Source organism: Centruroides sculpturatus, unplaced genomic scaffold (genome assembly GCF_000671375.1).
Source record: "Centruroides sculpturatus isolate CEXI.00-Female unplaced genomic scaffold, Cexi_2.0 scaffold172, whole genome shotgun sequence".
Taxonomy (NCBI): Eukaryota; Metazoa; Arthropoda; class Arachnida; order Scorpiones; family Buthidae; genus Centruroides; species Centruroides sculpturatus.
The window spans coordinates 379,173-403,158 of NW_019385305.1; the positions used below are offsets into that span (position 1 = coordinate 379,173).

General features: G+C 29.7%; 1 protein-coding gene across 5 annotated transcripts; it reads right to left on the reverse strand.

Moving 5' to 3' along the window:
* Window positions 1–254: 254 nt before the first annotated feature.
* LOC111637411 (phospholipase D3-like) lies at window positions 255–23,986 on the reverse strand. 5 transcript variants are annotated; one of them, XM_023382894.1, is made up of 11 exons: window positions 23,855–23,922; window positions 20,589–20,793; window positions 5,646–5,908; window positions 5,409–5,574; window positions 5,227–5,344; window positions 5,014–5,147; window positions 4,739–4,939; window positions 4,475–4,614; window positions 4,239–4,398; window positions 2,253–2,349; window positions 255–2,178 (listed from the first exon to the last, which is right to left on the reverse strand). In XM_023382894.1, the coding sequence occupies exons 2-11, from the start codon at window positions 20,619–20,621 to the stop codon at window positions 2,006–2,008; spliced, it is 1,485 nt and encodes a 494-aa protein (XP_023238662.1). In that variant the 5' UTR covers window positions 20,622–20,793; window positions 23,855–23,922; the 3' UTR covers window positions 255–2,005. The 5 variants fall into 5 exon arrangements, with proteins under 5 accessions (XP_023238662.1, XP_023238663.1, XP_023238660.1 ...); XM_023382895.1 differs by lacking the exon at window positions 20,589–20,793 and having other exon boundaries at window positions 23,855–23,986; XM_023382892.1 differs by lacking the exons at window positions 20,589–20,793; window positions 23,855–23,922 and adding an exon at window positions 18,912–19,340.

A 23,986-nucleotide genomic window follows, 5' to 3' on the forward strand; every position in this document is an offset into this window, starting at 1 on the left:
ATAGAATAAACAAATATTTATACACATTTAATCATTTACAATAATGGTAACAAAATTTTAAAGGACAATAATGATAAATCCATTACTTCAATTTTTACAATTATTTTTTAGTATCAGTTAACAAAAATATTAAATTTATTACTGTGAGAAATATATAACAAAGAGATTTAAATTAAAAACAAAAAATTGTTATTCTAAAATCAATAAACAAATTATCACTTTGCAAATTTATAATCTTTCAGAATGGAATTTTAAAATTTATTTTTTGATAAATTTATTTATTTATTATTTATTAAAATAATTCTTAATCACTTTTGCATAGTTTGTCTTTCAATCAATATTTATTTACTTTTCTTCTACCACAAAAATGTTTAATAAATTTTTTGTTTACATTACAGTAGACTCTCAATTACCCAGAAGAATGAGAAAAATGTTGTTCTGGTTAATCCAGTTTCATTTAAATCCTTCACCAACTAAACGGAACAGTCTTTGTTAGTGTATGAGGGTATATAAATTTAACAGGATATAAATGAAGGATTTTCAGATTGCTAGTGTAAATAACCTAGACTTCCCATTTGGGTAACTTGCTGCACCCAACTAAGATTTATGAAGCAGTCTGAAATTACTTTTAATAAACTGGACACTTCCATAAAGTGCATCATTCCTCTTCACCTTCCCCATTGACTAGAATTCTAATAGCCTACAAAGCAGACAATTTGCAATGACTTAATGACTCATCCGTAGGCTTTTTTGACATCCCAGTCATTCTAATCTTGGATAATTGAGTGTCTCACTTTAAGAAATAGTTAATGATTCTTATGGTAGAAATACAGGTACAGTACTCCTTGACTCATGTATGTAACATGCAATTTACAAGATTCAGACTTATGGAAAAAACTTTAATCATAAAAATGGATTTTGTTTTTCTTTTCTCATTTTTGACTCCATCCTCTCGATGCTAAGAGGGCCTTTCAAATATGTCCATTGTGAGTTTGGGCAGACCTACAAAGGGGTCATCCAAGTAGTGAAGCTCAGTGCCGACATACCTGAGACAGATCACCCCAAAAAATTCCGGAATTTTTGAATCATCTGGATTTGATTTTGGGATCCCGGAACATTATGACAATGTCTTAATTGCCTCGGCCATAAATAAAAATGGATTAAAATAATTTAATTTACTTTATATTTTAAATTTGTCATCATTAGTTTTAACATCATTATGTGCATGCATACACATACAAGCATCAATAAATTTGGTAAATCAAACATAATTTTTATTATTTTTCCTTTAATTATGATCCATATCATAAATTATACTAGTAACCATTTCAAATATATTTGTTATGGAAAATTTTCAACTTAGTTTTAAACACAAAACATTTACATAAATCAGGGTACACCTGTATTTAAATGATGTATTGATTTTTTAAACAAATTCATACTGTTATAAAGAAGCTTCTTGGAATTAAATACTCAAGTTCCCATTCAAAGCAGAGCAAAAAAGAATAGCATTTCTTACACAATTTTGTCTACATAAAAATATTTTTCTCTTTTTATTTATGTAGGGGGAAAAATATCCTATTCTACATGAACACAGTTTGGTTCTATGGTACTTCTGCATTTTGCAATCCATATTTTAAATAATGAAATCATATTCTAAAATAAGAGCAAATGGTAGTATCTTAAAAATTTTTCATTAAATAATTTTATAGTAATTTTCACATCTTTATTAATTAAAACTACTATTTCTGAAGGCGTCATTCCTAAATTAATTACAATGATATCTGTTTAATCTATTAATTAACATTAACTGCTTTCAGTGATATTTTTTGTGGTGTCTTATGCCTTTTTTTTATTACTCTGTACATAGAAAATGTTTTTAATCAAAATGATTAGTGCATTTATATTGAAAAAATTTTTTGATTGCATTGCATATGTCATGTTGAGCAATTATCATACCCATGACTTAAATGATTAATTTCGGAATATTATTGCAAAGGTGCGATCAACCAAAATCTGAAAGTGGATGTGCATAGACCGACGTCCAGTCCCGAAGGAATATTGTTTGGAACTGCTGCCTGATGGGTTGATATTTGATAGTGTCATTTTGCGATTGGTTGATGATCATACCCAGGCCTGCGGTGTTCAGAAAACTATCACCGGACCATCCGAATGTGCCTGAAAACATAAAATTTTGAATAAAAAATTAACGAAATTAATCTTTAGATGGAAAAAGTAATCAATATACTCACTTAAATAGACATCATTGTCTGTCACTACAAATGAATTTCTGTTTACTCTATTCAGTGACATGGATATTTTTGTATTTGAAGGAAACTGAAAGAGTTTCTGTTTAAAAAGTAATAATAAATAGTTAAGATTTTTCTTTTTAATTTTAATAAATTTACTATTTTATTAAAAAGAACTTATTAAAATCAAAAATTTCTAATTATTACATTATTAAGAAAGAAAACTGTTTATGATCTTTACTAATTATTAAATCTTATAGAATTACACTGGAAACAACATATAATTTGCTCCAATTTATGCACTAATGTAATTCTATAGTGACAGATAATCATATGATAATATACTAGTAACAATAACGTAGAACAATGAGTCCGTAGACCATTCGTGGCCCTCTGCGATGAATTATCTGACAAATTATTAATTACATTGGTGAAAATTAAAAGTGTTGCACCCAGATGAAGTTGCAGAAAATGTATGAAACTTGGATCAAAGTATCTCCATATGAAGAGTATTGAATGATTAAAAATTGGATGAAGTACATGTAGTAGTAAGGAAATTATGGGGCATTTATTATAAACTAAAAGCATACAATTTTGCATTAGTCACAAACTGTATTATATAGCAAGATCCTTTTTTATTCACAGATTGTCAGTAACCATGTATGCCAAGTTCCACAATGAGAACTCTGTATACCCAAATGTCTGACTTTGAGAGAAGTCGGATAATTCGCATGTTCTGAAGGGGTACTGTACATCATACCACGAAATCTCCGATAAAATGGCAGTGAAATGGTTACAGAATGGATGCAGAAAGGTCCAGCACTTGCAGATCTGACATTAGTTCAAACGGAAGAATAATGCCATGTGAAGACTGCCAAATTATCTAGATGACAGTCATTGACAGACAGAGGACTGCATCTCAGATCTGAACACAGTTACACTCAGTTACCCCACAGACAATTGTGTAAACTAAATGCTTTGAAGTTGGTGTTTTCATCAGCATTTAACAGACATCCTCAGGTTTAATTCAACATTTATAATTACCAGAATGTTTAGTTTACAATAAAATTTCTACATTTTGCTAGATTTTGATGTTGGTGAGTGCTACTTTTGAACATTGTCAAGTTTTTTTGAAGATTATTTTTGCTTGAAGCTGGGTTGCACTCCCAGACAAATCCTGCAAGGTGTCACAAACATGGATTGTCTAATACATCTCGGATTTATCACCAGTAGTGCGTGTCTCGGGCATCACGTCACGTGGCGACCCAGCACGTGGGCAGCATGCCACATGTACAACTGACTGCACAAGTCATAGAGATATCCCAACAAGACATCCAAACACTTGTTGATTCAATGCCTGCAAGAATCACGGTGGACACATTTCTTACCGAAATTTGTACCAAACTTGGCTCAATTCATTTCAGTTTGCTGTCATTTCTTCTGGGTATGATCCCGTACATATCTACCACGTTTCACGATATTCCACCGATTGTGTCTGGGTGTTACTCTTTCGATTTCCACCAGTGTAAATAAGAAAATGTATAAATATGGATTCATTAAGAAACATAATTTGTTTGATATAAGCAAGCCACGATTTTAATCTATGAATTAAACTATGACTTGCTTTTATCATTTTTCTCAGACATTGGATCTCATAATAATTTTGATGACTATCACTGACATAATGTGCTTAAACTTGAATTGCAACATAATATATTGTGCTAACATAGAATATAAATCATATAGTGTTCCTCCAGCTTAAACATATAATATGATTCAATGTTATTATTAGAGTACTAAAAATCGCATAAATACATATAAAAGTTTATAAGTTATGATTTTCATAACTATATAACTTTTAGTGCTCAGATGCCCTTGCTCTAGTTATTACAGTATAATGAATATGAATAAGATTCTAAAATATCTTCAGAAATGAATAATTAATACTGTAATAATAATAATAATTTGTAATTCTCGAAAGAACCTTACCACATCAATATGTATCATACTACTATTGAGAACTGCCAAAGATTTCAGAAAATAAATCATAGAAGGATGTGTGTTTTTCCAATAAGTGGCCAATATCTTTACGGAAATCTTCTTTTCCACTGCCGCCTTCCTCAAAGCTTCATCAAAAACAGACCAGTAGCTAAAAATGAAAAGTATCAATGTATTTAATTTCTTAATATACTAACTTTAAAATCACTAAACGTAATGTAATTTACTGGATATTTTTATTAATGCACATGGCTGGTATGTAATCCATGACTGATATGTATATATAATGTTTAGCTTTGGATATGATGTCTATAACGCTGTCCACATTCGAAGATCGACCTTTCGGACACAAGATGTTGGGTGAATTCTGGAAACGACACACATTTAATTACAATTTTTGTATAAAAATGTAACGAAATATTCTCACGAACATAGCTAAACACGGTAATCGCATACAAAATAATTACAATCAACCAATGAGTGTTCCTTACAGAAAAATAAATTTGGGTGAAGGTGTCGTTGATGTTGATACTAAGAGGCACTTCTTTATTTATCGTAGTTTCCAAACTCGAAGGCCAATCGGAAGGAATTTTGACATCGGGTCCCGCTAACGTCCAGTACAGCTGGAATATTTTCTGCAGATCTTCGGCCAAGCAGCTGCAGTTATATATAATCACTCCGATGTCCTTCATCTGGAATTTATCCAAATATCTTTTTAATTATGTGGCTAGAGTATTCTTCCATAAATGTCTGGACTTCACTTTACCTGACCGATGGTCAGCCAGTCTAACGATGACGAACCTATATAAAGGTGAAGATCGTCAACTATCCATAACTGCGATGTCACAGATCCAGATCCTTGCAATCTGCCTAGATCTATATTTCTTATTTCTATGTTTCCTGTTTATGTAAACTTATTTTTAGTATATTTATTTAATTAGTGAAAAAAATATTTAATTAAATTAATTAACGCACTTACCAGAATCAAAGAGATCATTTTGATTGTTAGAAGAAACAAAAGGGTCGTTTCTAACTATCCTAAATTGTACTCCTTTTTCGTTGACTGCTCTTTCTAATTCCTCGTACAATTTATTAACCTGATTAGAAAAACATTAAGGAAGATTGAACGGAGAACACAAAGCGCACGAATGTTCAACTTACATTCTCCTCCAAGCTAGCAGAAGGTAGATTCCAGTTTGTAGTAACGATATCTAATGATTTTTGTGCTTTTTCAAGAAGGTCCTGCAAACCAGAAGTGATGCTGTTATGTAGAGGCGATAGCGACAGATTTTTCAAGTCCTTCGGCACATTTTCCACTATAGTTAAGCTGAAATGAACAATTACACAATGCACACGCATGCACAATTTCTATAGGAGTTATTATTAAAGGGTACTAACAAACAAGAATCGGAGCAATTGTTCCATCCACCGTAACTAACATCTTTAGAGCCTTTCTTCTTCTGAGTATCTTTATCATCTAGTAGAGGTAAAATGACGACCAGGATGATCAGGATCAGGATGATAGTTATCGGGATGCAGGACGGTTTCAGCCATCCGTTCCATTTGTCTTCGGCTTCTTCGCTCTTAACCATGTAACGATAATCGAAATGTTGTAACTCGAACTCGGCGATGTCTAGTTTCCCTCTGCTTTCAATTGCAGTCTAATAAAGATATTAGATTAAACTACATCAATAACAAAAGCATGTGTTACCTTCTGTTACAACTTCAACGTGTATCCGTGCGTGTTTAAAGTATGCCAGAATAAAATTTTAATCTCGTGTATTTAGAATTGCTCGTTAATCTTAGCTTCGACGATAAACGGGATTAGTATTTTGATCGAACGTTTGCTGTTTCAGTTAATTTCACACATGGGGAAAACAAGGAAGATTATTGATCGATCGCTGAAAGACAGCTGATGATCGATGATAGAGGCGTTACTGATCGATAAAAATAGTATCGGATACGAGTATAGACATTGTACTCTATACTCGTATCCAATACTATAGCCGAGATTTTTTAGCCACATAACCTAATTTCATTATTTTATTTTATTTTTTTTAGAAATCAAATGATAAATATATTCAGAATGCCGCATTCTGAGAATTCCGAGTTCAATCCGTTCCAGAATTCTTAATTTTGATGGTAATTCTAGATCCAGGAGTCGTTCTCCATCCCTCACCATTATAGAAGGTCCCATACGATCCCATTGCGAGTTGGGTCCTTTTATAATAAGCCAAAACGTATGTTTTGATGCCTTGCATTAACAAAATCTAATCCTTGATCAGATTCGGGCTACAGTGTAGCCTTATACTACGAAGACATAATTTAGGACATCACGTTTTTAAATTTATTATTATTTGGTTCTGCAGGCTACAAATCTAAACCCGGCCTCTATATAAATAAATTTTTGTTTATCTCCTCATTTATTCAAATTATATAAGTTTTTTTTCTAATTTTAACGATCTGGCAACTTACATCGTCGAATGAAAATAATATATTCACTATTAAAGTGGTTTATCGATTCTTTTCGACCAGTGGGACCTAAATGATCACTCGGACATCATCAAAAGTTTGTAGCAGTGGCTTCTTATCTTTAATTCTGTTTTTCATATTTATGCCTACTTAGACCTTGTATCAGAATCAAAACTTATTATATTTATTGTAGAAAATGAAGAAAACACGTGTGTACTGTACAGTACATACAGTGGCGTAGCTACGTATTCAGCGCTCTGGAGCAAATAGAATCTGGCGAAATCTGTTTTGAATATTTAGTTCAAAAACATATATCTAATTATTCCGATTTAAAACCTTACTTAATAACAATTTATTTGAGATTCGAGGCATTTTAATAATAAGATATTCAATTTAAACCAAATATAATTCTTTAAGTACGGAGTACCTAATAATATTTACTACATATAGGCTATAAACTGTATTGACAAAATATATGCAAGTTTAGTTTCATAACAAATACGTAACAATACATAAAACAACTTCAAGATTGTTGTTTTCTCGCTTTTTCGTTTGCAAATCGGTCAATCACTTTCTCCAGATCAAATTGACAAGCTATTGTTTTTTCAATTGATATAATAGCCAAAGAACTAAGACGATGTTGCCACACGCTGCTTCTTAAATAACTTTCGATTAATTTTAGCTTCGAAAAACTTTCTAACTTGGCGCCTTCATAATTCGTGCGCCTGGAGCACTACGCCGCTGTGTACTGTACATACCTTAATCCTTTTTATCTTTTCCCAAACGCATTTCGAACTACTCTCCTCACCATGGGTACAAAAGGAAGATTTTTTTTTTTTTTGGTACAGTGTTTACAAGCTAAAAATTATACACAATTTTAATTATACAATAATTTACATTAATTATGTAAAATTTTAACTCTCCCTAAGATTGTTACATTTTTAGACTCGGGGGATCTTGAAACGTCGAAAAATGCAAAAAAATTCGAGAGGAGTAACTTCAGTATGTATGGATGTTAGTGTATGTTTGTGGCAGGATTTTGTTCACTCTATTTGAAGCTTAACAACTGTGATTTTTGTCGAAAATTTCTGAAATTTTGCAGGGAGGTTTGTCTGTTAGGGAGATTCATGCTATTAAATTTTGGTGGTTAAAGGTCGAGAGGGTGGGGAGAAAAAAGGGGGTCGTGTGTATCTCAAGTAGGGTCGGACTTAATGACGATTTTATATTATATAGCTAACATTAACAATGCAAGAAATGATAACTAGGGAAAAGTTTCGTATATACAGGGGAGCCATAATGGAGAAGGATTATAAGAACAATTAAAGACTAATGGAAGTGTAAATAGGATGCATTTACAACGTTTGATTAAAAAATTTTAGCAATTAGGATAAAGTAGTTTCTTATGCTCGAAGGAAAATGGTACGTAAATCCCCCCGATATAAGATAAAATTAATTAAATTAAAATTATTTTATCTTACTTATTTAGTATAAAAGTTTACGTCAAGCGAGGAATATATTAAAATGGGTCGCGACAAAATAAATGTTAAACGGAAATATTGCAATAAAAAAATAGAAGATGCATTTTAAATATTCTAATTAATTGTAAATGATATTAATTTTTATGTATTATTTTAGTTAACAATCTTAAAAAGTAGTGAAATCTTGCAATTTTTTGATGGAATACAATAGAAACTTCCGACGTTGTAGGCCTAAATGTAAATTATGATTTTGCATAATTTTAGTACCCACGACGAAGAACGAAGTAGTTCGAAATGCATTTGGGGGAAAATAATAAGGATTAAGGAATTTACCTTGTGCTTCCTCTGTTCCATACAATAAGTAGGATGCGAGGCCCAAGTAGGCATAAATATTAAGAAACCATCAAAAGTGTATATTTATATACTTTGAAGAGACTGGTAAAGCAGGTAAGATATTATCTCGTTTATTAACGAATTATCCGGATATATGATGATAGATAAAAACTTTATCCGGAAGTCGGATGTTTACTCGTTCTAGATAGAGGTCGATGTGATGAATACAATATTCTCACTTAGGCGCGTCTAAAAATATTATCCTTTCCACCTTGTTTATTATTACTTGACCGAATCGGGTGTGGTGAATACCAATATTATACTTCATTTGTGTTCGTGTATCAAAAGGAAATTGCTTCGAAGTGTGTTTAAAAAATAAATAAATAGTTAATAATCCGGAACTGAATACTTGTTTCAATTTATTAGCTTTTATTAAATACGAATTGGAGCTTAAAAATTAAATTACCAGCGAAAGTTTTAGGCTTTACCGGGCTCCTAAGCAAGCGTGAACCTTCGAAAACTTCTTTTACTATAATTTAACGACTAGACACTAGAGCGATCAGGAAAGAAATTAGCAAGAGATCCTAGATGGTCTCTTGGGGCTCCCCTATCCCTTCTAACAGGACATTCTCAATTTATTATATTTTTTTCCGAAACCTTTATATAGCCTACTTGAAATCACATTGATTTTCTAGATTATATAATTAAAATTTTAGGTTCCGAGCTGCTCTTTTACTGGTCCAGGCCCTACGAGGTATCTTATACAAGAGCCTGTATCCTCTGTATCCTTCCTCTCTCGACCTCGTTGTACCAGGTCTAGGTCGGGGGTGAGCAGCCCTTGGCACGCCAACGACTTTTTTCTGGCATGCAATCCGGGACTCATATTAAAAAGAAATAGCCAACATCGTCGAGTTGTATATTTTAACTTAATAGAATATAATTTTATCGAGTAAAGCGATACTAAATAAAAGTACAATAAAGAAACAAACACTATCAACTGTTTTAGTAATAAGATGATGATAATAATCATATGCACCCAAAAATTTCGGTTGGCACATGAGAAAATGTTGCATCAAAGATTCGGCGAATTTTGCACGCACACTTAAAGGTTGCTCGCCCCTGGATCTCTAGGATCTTAGTACCTGGATCCCGCTTACTAGACAGAGTATCAATTAGAGAGTAAAGTGTATTTGTGCACGTTTGAAGCCCCGAAAGCACGAGGCCTTAAGACAAAAGCCTAAGACTACCTATGCCTAAAGATGCCACTGGTAATTAAATATTTATACTCGTATAACGTTTGGAGAACTTTGTTTTACTATAAATGATATTAATGATGATTATATTTAAATCTTATCTTGAGGACTTCGTGTTGTTCCTTTTATTCAGTGTTCATATGGGAAATTATTCTGTTTATTAATTATATTCTAACTAATCTATATTCCGTATCACATCTTTATATAGAATCAGATACACAACTACTTTATGGGAAATATAATGTATTTCAAGACTATTTTATGATTGAAGCGGATCGATGCTGTATTTTATAATAAAATGAAGCATTAATATTTTACAAAATAATAAAACAACTCTGTTAGTATTCTGTAAATTGCAATTAATGCGAGATAGATAAAGTACAGGATCATTTACGATGCTGTAAAAAATCGAAAATCTTCGTATTTTTTTAAAATTAAACGCCAAACGTCTGATACAATTGTCAATCAGTAACGGTAAATTATCAATCGGTTTATAGTCGCACGCAATGTTTACATTAGGAATATTATAAAGATATAGCGATATACCTTATTGTATCATTGAAGTGTCTCCATTATTTAGTGATCTTTGGGAAAAATGAAACTTCAAAATTTCTCTTTAAATCCGTTTAATTTAAAAAAAGAGGCTTATAAATTTAATAAAATCCGTTTAATCTTATTGAATCTTATAATCGGAGGCTTAGCGATGGACGACTAGATAAGGTCTTAGGCCATTCCAGTACTAAATAAGAAAGAGCTTTATGAGCTGTCCTAGATGGAAAGTAAACAATGTAAAAATTAGAACACTTATTTTTTTATAACATTAACATTGAAAATACTTAAAAGTATTGTTCTATTGATCAAAGTATGTTCTTTTACGTATACATTATACATGTAACGTGAACAGTTAACACACGTATTGTACTGTACTACATTAATTGTCAAATCTTCCCTCCTGATTTCGCGAATCTACTCTTAATTATGAGACATTATCAAGCTTATTTTTCTGTAATACGAAGAAATAACCACAATCAATGCGTGTCCAATTGTACTTTTAACAAATTTTCTGCTTCTAATTAAAAACAGTGTGGATGTAAATTGAATATCGGGTTCTCGTAAGCCAAACAACAGTTTAGGCCTTATGCTTCGAGGCTACAGTTAGGAACTCGCGCTTTTAAAATTTAATATTACTCGGTAGAGGATGGACTCTCTAATATGATACAGCTAAATTACTATTTAAAATTATAAGTTAATTAGGAACAGTGTTCAAAAATTCCGCTTGCAGAGTTATGCAAATATCTTTTACGAATTCCATTGGGTAGAAAGGAGAGGAGCAGGATGTGACTATTAAAGTCTATGAAGAGGGAGACGAGAGGAGTTAAGTTAAACAACAATAGCTGCATAGACTCAAAAAAAGGGGGAAGAAGCGAGTTGAAACTCCTGCAGAGAAGAGGGGAGAACTGCTTAGTTTGTAGTTACAAACTAAGCACAGTACAAATTAATTTTGTTTATCAAATTTTGTGTGTAAAAAGTGTGCTAATTGATTTAATATCGTCACATACACACAATTTCAGCTCGTTTAATCTGAGCAAATCATACGAAATCAGTCAGATTACGCATCCATTTGTTGCCTTGGTCATACAGCATACAGGTCTATTGAACATCGTGCTCTGACATAATAAATAAATAAATATATAATTACACTATAAATAAAATTTAAACTTTGTACGGAAATTCATGCTTTAGAGAGATGTACTGTACAGAAAAGGAATGGCGACTGTACCAGTCAGTAGCACGAATGACTCATAGATTGATATGACTGCTTTAAAAGTGCGTCATTCATCTTTTTGGAAAGATATGCACGAAAGATATTGATAACTTGGTAATGACCCTTTTTAACTGTGTTTTAGAAATGAATAATAATAATTTTCATTTTTTAACAAGCTTTTTTTTTAATTTAACAATTATACAATTGTGAAAGTTTTATACGTATATTCTTTTAGATTATAAATGTACAAAAGATAGCCTGTATTTATAAGTGAGATCTCAATCAAAAAGACTAAAGTATATCTTTGAGGAATCGAGATTAAAATCTGGTCCGGATTCTCAAAATAGATAGATTAGGCCAATGTATTGTTCTGCTATTATTAAACTCAATCTACAACAGGATGCTTGTTATTCTGTTGATAGCTTAGACATAATGGATAAAATGGAAAAATGTGGGTGCATAATATTAAAGCTAGGCCTGTATCTAAACATATGGTGTACAGTACATATTTTGAGTTAACTTACATGAGTTGGTTAACTCAGATATGTAGGGCTCAGTCCCTGACCATCAGGCATGATAGAATGCAGAAAAAGGCCTCTTATTGCACAGCGGAAAGGGCCCTTCGCATATAAGTAGTGTCTATAGACAATGTATCTTTACACTACAAAACACTAATGATACTTGACACTTCAATATTCTGAATATAAAAGATCTTTTTATAGAATTTATTTACACAACTATAAACAAGACAAATATTTAAAATAATACAATAAATCAACGAACCGGCTTTTCGCAGTTACGCAGTAAACTCCTACACCAAAAAATTCGTATACATTAAACCATCGGAGACCATCTGTTACTGTTTACGCGGCATATAAATAAGCAGAAACACGTTATAAAATAAAAAAAAGTGGTTAATTTATTCGAGAACGAAATTAAAACTTTATGCACCATTAAGAAAGTAAATGCGATGTTAATATCTTGTAATGCTGCAGTAATAATAAATTAAAACTAAAATAGTGCAAATCGATAGTAAAGCAGTGTTAACTCATAAGTAATATATAGTTTTGGCTTATTATGTGTGACTTTTTTGCAAATTTACTCTATACAATTTGGTAAATGAATTAAGTTGAGATGGTACTTAACTAAATTTAGCGACGTAATGACGCTAAGGACAAAGAGTTGTATAATGCATCGCCTCTTAAATTACTTTTACAGTAAAAAAAAATACGTGTTGTTTCTACTTCGATTGCTTCCTATAACCGCGATGAAGTAGTAATAGATTTGGCTAGATGTACTGTACTTACCCCGATCATTTTTAGCGAAGCGCTAAGAGTAGTTTTATCTTTCTTACACCTGTGAAGTGCAGAAGTGTGTATACTTCCTTCTATACACTTTTCCTAGTAAATAAGCATGGAGAGCCACAGGTAGATGTGCTAAGACATATTGATTTTGAATCTATATTTAACGCAACCAATACTTTATTTTACTATCATCAATTATGAAAAGGGACAAGGAATATAAAAATGTATCTTTTTGTACCGTAAAAACTAAAAAATAATAATAATTGCAATAATTACGAGTTATACAATATTTGTGTAGCAGGAACGCTATCTGCAACGCCCGCCCAAAAANTTCATTCAAATAATAATTACTAATTCTTCCAGAACTGTTTATTGTTTATTTGTAAAACATTTTTGACTTTAATACAATTTATGAAGTAACAGATATTTATGAAGTTATTACTTGAATGAATATATCATGGTGTTGTGGTTTACTGGATTTGAACATTTGTAATTGATTTTGATTCAGTATTACATTAAATATAATCCAGTTACTATTTTCAAATAGTTAGTTTATACAGAAATATTTCTGAAATAAAATTCCAAAACTGTTTAAGATTATCAAGATCTTGGACTATCTTATTTTTATTGATTAAATAATAAGTCATAAGTGACAGATTCTTAACAAATATTTGTTTTATCATTAGAATATTTTTCAAATTAAAATGTATTGTAATTGCCCAGATTACCACATATTGTCTTTCCCTATGCTGGCAAACTGTACTGTTGTCAAGTCTGCCTGTAAAGGGCAAAACAATATCCAACTCCAACATTTTGCACCACTTAAAAATGTCTTCTTATCTGTAAAGAACTTAATAATAATTTTTAAACACACTTTATGAGGCATCAAAGGTTTAACTTTGACATCTTATAGAATCTAAAATATATGACTTTTTTGAAATTTTGAATTTTTCTGTTAATATATTTAACATCCCTTCCAAATGTACTATTTTATTTTTCTGTAGGACATTCTGCTTTTGCTCAAACATTTCACATCAGTGAGTAACTGAATGCATCAGTCAGGTCAGTAAGATCAATGTAGCTTTATTATATAGATATTAAAATTCAAATAAACCATTAAGGTATTCAAATACTACTTTAGTTATAAACTATTCTAAACATTAAAATTTTTCTAAATTTTCTGTAATAATTCTTACAAAAGGTTTAAACTTCCATATTTTTATTTTGTTTTACTAAGTGATCCTCATTAATTTCATTCACTGTAATAACAATTTTCATAACAATGTGTCTAGAAAACTGCCAAAGTTTAACATTTCAACAAAATTATACTAAATTAGTTAGTGATTATTAAATTGTTTAATTAGTAGAATAATTTAGTGTTATAGTTAGCTAGCTATATTATTATTTTTTAAAAAACTTAATAATTAGATAACAAAGTTTACTTAAATAAGATATTTTATTTATTTCTATATATATTTTTGAAGGAATCAATGTTTTAATATATCAGAATTATTTATATTTAATACATCATGCATTATTTATTTATAAATAAACAATATAATTTTTATTCATAAGTATAATACATTCAATACATTCTTAAAACACATTTATTAAAATGTAATTAATAAACTATGTTAATTTCAAAAAGAGATAAAACTGATTTACCTCTGTGAGCATTTCAATACTGGCTGAGTCCATGTATGTAATTGAACAGCAGTCAATAATTATACATTCAACTTTGCTTTGTAAAAGTGATGAATCTGTTTCATTATCCCTATAATTTTGAATTAATACAGAAATGCATATGTTAAAATGTAACAAATAATAAATTAAAACATATAATGTATATGGTAGGCTCAAAAACAGAAAATGTTCATTGAGTGAAAAAAATCAATCACAATGCATTCTGACTTCTCAAATCCAGCCATAATGCAAATTTCATGTCATAGCAGTTTCAAAAATGCTCACAATATGTTTTTGCATATTCAATAAGAGCATAAAGTCAACTTTGTGTTGTGATTCTTTTTAATCAACCAAAACATGATCTTAAATATAAAAATACCACAATTTGTTGTGGATGCAGCCATGACACAATTAGATAAAAATATATGTGCAAAAATAAGTAACAAATTTTTGCACAGATATTTTTTATTACATTATAAAGAAATTTAGTTTTAGTAATAAAAAAACTTCACTAACTCTGTTTGGCTTCTATGTTGTCATATAGAAACAAGCAAGGTATTATAAACTGCCTGAGCAAAAGATACTGCATTGACAAAAAGTGCAAATGTCTCTCCAAAAACAAAATGCAATTTCAAATGCCACAATAGAAGTTCTTACAAAAATAAATAATTTATGTATAATTTTTCCACCAATGGACCAATTCTGAACAATGTTTATTATTACAAAAATACTCATCAGTGTAAGTTCTTCTCATAAAACATTACATGATTAAAAGAACCATAGTATAATAATCATTTTCTTTTATAATTCACAGTTGAGAAGACAATTTGTTATCAATTATTTTATTTATGAATCTTTGAAACCCACGTATGATAGTTTAAAATCCTAGTTACCTAAAAAAAAGTATTATAGCTTTCTTTTCTCTGAATCCTTACAAGTAAGTTTAGGAATTTAATCACATAAGTATTTTACATTTAAATCAAATAAGAAATTTATTTGTAAGTCACATCCTTGTTTAAAAAAACAATAGCAACCAATAGAAGATTCTATTGATGTTGTATTGGTTTATATTGGAAAGTAAAAACCAATAGAAACCAACAAAAATTTCTATTGGTATTCTAGGTAAATAAAAGATTTAAACCAATAGACACTAATAAAACAATTTTCTGGTATATATGCTATTGGTCAATAAAAGTCAATATAAATTCACAACTAATTTTTATTGGGATGACTATAAAAATTAAAATATTTGCAGATTGGCAAAATAAAAGTAAATTTTTAACTTGACATTAATCTGTATATGCTATAATAAACTTATAATTATGTTTCCTTAATTATGTATGTTTCGATTCTGTAACACGTTTTCAAAAGAAAGTTATAATCAACATGGAAAACAATCTTTAAAATAGATTGAATCGTTAAACTTAATGCACTATATTTCATTTCTGTGTAATGTTTATCTAAAGTTTTAATATTTAACAATTAAACTTTTTTGTTTATTTAGAGATTGGTTTTGACAGAAAAATTCCTGAGATCAGAAAATTAGTATAACCCAGGTATAATTTTAATTATTAAGGTGTAAGAAAATTATGAAATGTTTGCCATTAAAATTAGGTGCTATTAATCTTCCATGTAACAAAATAATCTTTAAAAAATCAATCTATTATTTCAATGAAGTGTTCATTATTAAAAATAATAATAAATTAGACGGATAATTCTAGTTCGTAACTCAGAGTTAATAAAACTAATTTTGTGTGTAATAGATCTATTGGGTCAAAATATCAGTGTAAAATCAATAGAATTTATTGGTTGAATAGATCATATTGATTTTACATGGAAATTTTTTTAATAGGGATCATCGATTGAGAATTTGTTTTTAATAACATCATTCCCACAAAGAGAGCAATTTCAAACAAATTTTTTTGTTAATACTAGTAAAAAATAATGATATAGAATTTGTCTTAGAAGGTTAAGGCTTAGTCATAAGACTAATGAGGCTAACCGTTTATTTTTGGTGTAATTCTCAATGTAGATTAGAATTTGATTTTATTCTAAATAATAAAGAAATTTGCTACTTTGGAACAGATATTTTTACTGTATATTTAAGGCAGCATTGGCACAAAAATGCCAGTGCTGCCAGCTAAAACACACACATCAACAAAAAAAAATATTGGAGTAGCCCAAGATATAGCCAAAGATTGCAGCGCCACAGCACTAGTGAAAATTTAAATTTGCCGACTGGAATTCTTTCGGATAACTGACGTTTCAGATAACTGACATTTGGATAAACGACGCTCTACTGTATCTACATTTATTCATTTTTATATGGTTGTTGGATTCCTTAAAATAATTATGCTAGAAGTATGATATATTATTTTATTTAAAAAATATCATCATCAATTATTACTAAAACTATATTCAACACACTTAAAAATAATAAAATTCTATTTACTTTAAATATTTCAAATTACCTTTTATTTATTAAAATATTTTTTATAAGAGAAGACTTGAAATTTTCTTTATTTATGAAATTTAATGATGTTCCATAATAAAATATCTTTATACCAGGCAATTCATTAACCTATAAAATAAATAACTAATGTAAATTAAAATGTCTAGTAGAAATTTACTTTTTCTAAGAACAGTTTTAAAAAACTTAATTTATAATGTGCACTATAATGATTATGACAAACTGCATACAAAAATTATCAAATAAATGAAAGATGTTCTTTAAATATAAATAATACTAAACATGAAAATAACCACATCAATCTAAGGTGTTATACAAATATAATATATCACCAATTTTAAGTTTATTTTGACTAACTACCTTTACTTGTTATATTTTGTCACCCCAATGCTAAAATCAAGCATTTCTGTAAAACCGATCTACAGTACATTTATTCATTACCCCAATTTATTCACATTTCCTGCCAGGGTAAGGCTAATTTTAAAAATCAGCAAATAGAAAAAGAAAAAAAAATTCATCTGATTTACCACAAAAGTGTCAGATGACATTTTACTACGTAACTCCTTGATTAAAGTTAATATGTTATAAAACAGATCATTCAGCAGTACCTTTATCTGTAACTATAAAGATTAAATTGTTATCATTATCTTTTCATACTAAAAGTTCTACTAGAGAGCTGCTAATAAAGTGTATTTAGTACAATGCTTCCACTAAAGAGTAACTCTTTAAATAAATAAGAACTTTTCTGTATAATCATTGATCAAAATACTTTTCCATAATTATTGAAATAATTTTTTTTACTAAGAAATAAGAAATTTTTTGAGAATCTTTAAGATATCATCATTCTCCTAATACTTGCACCCCTTGTCACAATCTGTCAGAAAATTTTTACATATCCCACTCCCCAGTGCACAGGTCATATCTGAATGACTCCTAACAATAAATTACATCAATTAAGTATGTAGAGTTGTTCAAAAATAATGCACAAGAGGATGCTTACATGCATAGCATGTATGTATGTACCATATAGGACACTATCAGAGAAACATAATTATGGTGCAAATCATCATAACATGTAATCATCAAGACATACTGTACAATTAATTAACATTAATTATTTAATAACTATATAAGTTAGAAAACTACAGTATTTAACCATTTTATTATAGTATGACACAAATTAATATTAGTCTATATGTCATACCATAATAAAATGGTAACTGCATCATGTTTTATCATGGGGTTTATTTTGTTGTTATGTATGAGAGTGGAAGCTCTAGTCCAATTAAACTTTAATTTATTTTAGTTTTGAATAAAGTGAGTAAAGTAATTAAAACTGCTGACAGCATATTGTATGATAATAATAATCAGAAAATGAATTTCACATATAATTAAATGATTATAATTATTGATAATTATAATGTTTAGTTGCAAACTTTATATTTATTACAAATANATCGGATCGATGTCTATGATTTCAAAACTAATGGAACCTATTTTGAATCCAATTTACTATGTCGCAGATTATTCACAATTACTTTAATTTAAAAACATATTATTGATTATTATACTTTACTATTAAAGAAGTAATAAAATAATACCGAAAATGTAAAAAAACACGATCTTACCAAATCAGACGATCGAGAGATAGAACGCTCATCGTAATACATTATCTGCCCTTAATTACGTTACAAAATGGAACTTACGTAACTACATTATTCAAACAAATAATGACATCATTCATTAAAGACATATCGATGCAAAGTGTTGCCACTCATTAAAAATTATCGATACTCCGAACGTCATTCATTAAAGACGTATTGATCGACGTAATGAAGGATGGAATTTCTAAATTCTCGCGAATTATATATATATATATATATATGTATATGTAAAATATACAAACCTGTGAATCGATTAGAGATATTTCTAGATTAGTTTCTTTTCCTCTTTGGTATTTTTTCTTGCATAACTTTTTCCAAAATCGCGACATGTCTTTCGGTTTTTGCGTCTATCCGCTCTGTACTGTTTCGGTTTGTATATTTGTTGTTGATTTTAAAAACTTCCCCATTGGATTGTTCTGTTGCATGATAACGATCAAGGACGTAACAGATCGATTATTTTATTACACCCTAAATTTTCTTTATACGTATTCCATAGCAAACGCCGATTCCATACGTAAATGTAATCCTTGATTTTTTTAATTTAAATTGTAAATTTTGTATTATTTTTAAAGTAAATAAAATTATTTACTTTATGTAGGATACATTATCTGCTTTAAAATTGATTTATCCCATTCTTTAATTTTTATTATCGAATCTAATTAAACATGTCCGCTGTGTGGCGCATTTATTATGGTGATGCGAAAATAACAATAATAAAGTTTCGACGAAAAAAAATGAGAAAAATAAATGTTAAAAAATAAATGAAATTACATCGAATACAACTGCACCGACTTGTGACGCGACTATATCCATATAATTGTGTTTATATAATAATAATATTGTTGAGAAAGTTTGTTATGTAGGTAACCATGACAACCAAACAGCATTCTATTCATAATGATGTTAGGTAGAGCTTGTAAAAAGTGTTCACATTCTACTCTCTTCACTTAATTATTGCATTTACTAGGAACTTAATATAAATTTCTTTTGACGTAAATATGAATGAGATATTTTTAAATAATAAAAGAATAAATAAATATAAATTATTTTAAAATGTGATAGTATTTTACGTTTTACACGAAAGATGGCGCTAATTTACTTATTTTAAAAAGATATTAGGAAAAAGAAATAAAATATTTGATTTAAAAATGCAATGATTTTCTTGTTTAAGTAAGAGAAAAATATTTTAAAATAATTAGTTGTTTCTAGAGTAGAAATAATACTTTTTCGAAAAAATCAATAATCTAACTTCAATCGTTTTAATGGCGCTATTATGTAGACGCCTGACTTTATTGGTGTATATATATATATTTTTTAATAAATGCAATCTTAAATATGTTTTTTAAAAATTTCGCTTAATAAAAGACCAATTTCTCCAGCGAGACGCTAGAACAAAAGAAACTACATCAAATTAACGAATTACAACACTTGCAAACATCTCCATCAATCGTTCTCCGAAACACGCCCACAAACCCCACCCACATTATAATTTCCATGACAACAGATAACTTCACCCACTGAATGATCGTCACGTGCAGAAATGAATAAATAATCGGCCAATCGAAATCAATAACGTCATCGATCTTTAATGTTTTAAAATTAAAAAAAAAATTAAAAACGACATTCGTAAATGAAATTCAATTACATAAGGATATATAATTTTTCTAATTATAAAGTTTTAATATATTTTTTTTTACAGATACAAAACTTTGCTAGTTTTATCAGCCTTGATAATTTTATAATTTCTCTTAAAATTAAAGCAGATGATTGGAAATTAATCACATACTAAATGACGTTTCGATCTCGCTTTATTAGGAAATAACGTGAGAATTGATCACTTGTTTAAAAAAAATAAACCAATCTTTGACGTTCGTTTCGGTACGTATTATTTAATTTCACTAAAATTAATTGATTCTTACCTCTCTATAAACAGAAGATATGGCGACACCCATTTAAACAAAACACGTTCCAGCAGACGACAACGGACGTTTCTCCTCTCACTCTCTCTCTCTCTCGTCACGTGCTCCCTCTCGCTGTGACGTCACGGGAAAGTGTGAAACGATGTCGAGCAATTTAGAAATAGGTGAATGTCCTTTTTTTAACTCTATCGTCCTACTATAAAAACTAGGTTTGTGGGAAATTAATTTTTAGCATTTTCTTAGTATTTATATATAATTATAAACAAACAAATGAATAAATATTAAACGTTAAACGTACAAATTAAACAAACTACGCACTTAAATAAGCCTAAAAAGTTAAGACTAACGGGAACAAATACGAGAAACAATGGTTTAGTGTGTAATTAACAGTAAAATATCATACAGGAAAGTTTTTACATTGATTTACTATGGAAGATGGAGATGAGTTAGGAAAGAAAGTCTCTTTGTTTTTACTTCTGGAATCTGAGGCATCAAAGGTCATTTATCTGCTAGAAATAGTTCTACTGCTCCTCTTTCCTTTAAAATGAGGCATAACATGTCTGAATTTGCCAGCTTATGTTGAAGATAGATTATCAAATTCCAATGTGTGTGTGTGTGTGAGAGAGAGAGAGAGGGGTTAGGAGAAGCATTAAAAATAACTAAACGATTCTTCTTTCTTACCACGAGAAACATTTTCTGTTAATGAACACATTTCTAGTAAAATTTTACATAAATTTTAAAAATTACACACTGACATCTATGACGTAACTTTAATGATTTTTTTGAAAATTGATTTTCGTTTAGAATAATAATACAATTATTCTAAACGATGTTTTTAATGATACAATTCTTTCATTAATATTTTAAACGTCGTCTAAATTATATGTATCAATAGTTAACGAGCTGTTTTTTTCCTGTAAAAGTGTCTTTGTAGCATATCGTATTTACGATGCAGTGAATATTTGTTTATTTAAANAACAATGTTAACTTATAAATAACTTACATAAACTTAGTTTTAAGTTATACTTTTATCCAGCAAATTTTTTTTCTGAAAAGTATATACAGTTGAATCTGTCTATCTTAAATCTCATGGGAATAAGAAAAAAATTCAAGATTTCAAGATATACAGGTTTCTACACAGTGAGCGTTAATAGGTTTGATTAGAGGTACGGTATTTTATTAATACAACAACAAGAACAATACATACCTGTATTAGATATTATTAAAAGATTTTTGACTTAACAGAAATAGTTTGTCAATAGTTTCTGATGCCTGACTTTCTTTGACCACTGAGATGCAAGCCAAACTTGTAGCCAATCAGAGAAAAACAGTATTAATTGCAACTATGTACTATATTGCAAAAAATGTTTCTCAACTACAATTTATGCTTAAATCTAATCACAAATTTAATTATTTTCATCTCAATTTTCCATACCCTAGACATGCTGTATGGAAAATTCAGAGGAAAATAATTAAATCTGTGATTAGATTTAGACACAAAAAATAGGTAATTTAACATATCAGCTACAATTTATGCTATCAAAATGTAGTTGCTGAACTTTTTTTTTGTAATCAACACTTCAGTCCATAATTTGAGATATAGAGGTTTTTGAAAGAAAATTATTTGAGATAAACATGGAAAATATATTTAATTTAGACTGAAAATGTGGGGAGAAATAAATTTCAAGATAAGCAGGTTTGAGATAGACATGTTCAACTGTATTTGTCACGGTGCAATTAAAGTATTAAGTATTAAGCTTATTACTAAGCTGCTGCACAAACTAATTAAACTGATATAATCTGATACATCTGAAATAAAACATTTTTAAGTATAAATAAATACTGTAGAAATATAGCATAACATCAAAAATTACATAAATCAATGTAGTTTACAATTTTTTGAAAATATAGTTAATTAATAAAAATATTTAAGTATATATAAATGTGAGACAAGCAGAGGGCCATGGGGTTAATCCTTCCTGACCACTTACACTGCACAGGCTGGTAAAACCCGGTCTTGGAGTCATCAGATGGCTAGAAGGGCAAAAAGTGAGTGGGGAATGCGTTGGTAAGCTGGCAGGTGTTCTTTCAATGTCAGGAGACAAGTTTAACAAATAAACAAAGCATTTATTGAATAACAAAATCTAAGTTACAGGAGGCGAAAATAAAACTAAGGTTAAATGCGGTTATACTAGACTATTTACATATAATGGGCAACTATTCTCGTCTATTTCGCTTGCCTAACTTTAGGGAGAGAGAGAGCAATTTTACAAGTTCTAAAATATTCCCTAAATACCTCTTGGAGTAATGGAGAGTTGGCGCATCGTCTGTATGAAAGAGGTAGTAATCCTTGGTGTCTTCTGTCAGGTGTATTCTCTGACGGGATCCAATTCCTTTGCATGGAGATCGACTGGTACAAGTACAGAAATAACTTCCGTGTGCAGATGTGCCCTGAGCTTCTAGGGGCTCGAGCTTTTATTCGCTTGTCGTGGGAAAGGAGTCACGTGATCGTCATATGTTGACATTAACGATGCATTCTTGATACCTATGTGTCAACTTTCCCATATAATTGTTATAACAAACGGTGACCTCCGATATAATTCTCACCAGAGTGTTTTTTCTATCAGAGTTGTTTACATTTCTTTTTTTTCTGACATTAAATTTGCAGATTTCACATAAATAATAATAAATATTTAAATATTTCAATGTATTTTAATATCAACATAATACATCTTTGCTTTGGCTGGCTAATAGAATATTCAATTGATNAAAAAAAAATCTTAAACTCAAGTTATTGTTGAAGTAATGGAACGATAATACAACACAATTCCAGTAATAATAATAATAATAATGACGGTATTTTAATTTTTGCAACGTGTTTAAATATATATTCTTTCTGTCAGTTAAGCACAAACAGGTGCAGACTCCGCAGTTCTGACAGTTATAAAAATAAATAGGAAACTAGAAAAGAACTTTAAAGGCGTCTTAGGTAATCAGATCTAAACGTTTATGCCATTCAAACAAACATTTCCAGGTGGTTCATTTCCTTCTGTTGGCTTTTTTAAATTCTGTAATGGCATTAGAACAAAGAACTTTACGGTGATTTTAAATCAAAAAGTATTCAGACAAGTTCTAAAAACCATTCGAAATATTGCTACCTTCGTTATTTCTTAATTATTTAAAATTCTAAATAAATTTATCTCTGCTAATACACGAGGCTAGTTAAATTATACTTTATATTGTATTTTAATCCAATCTATACATACCTCTTTGTATACATATGACGTATTTCCTCCCATGCTCGTATACACATTTGTTGGTTTACGTATCACATATGTTCTGTTTCTCACCACCTATAGGAAAACGGGCGAACTAAACATAAAGAAAAATTCTTCCCC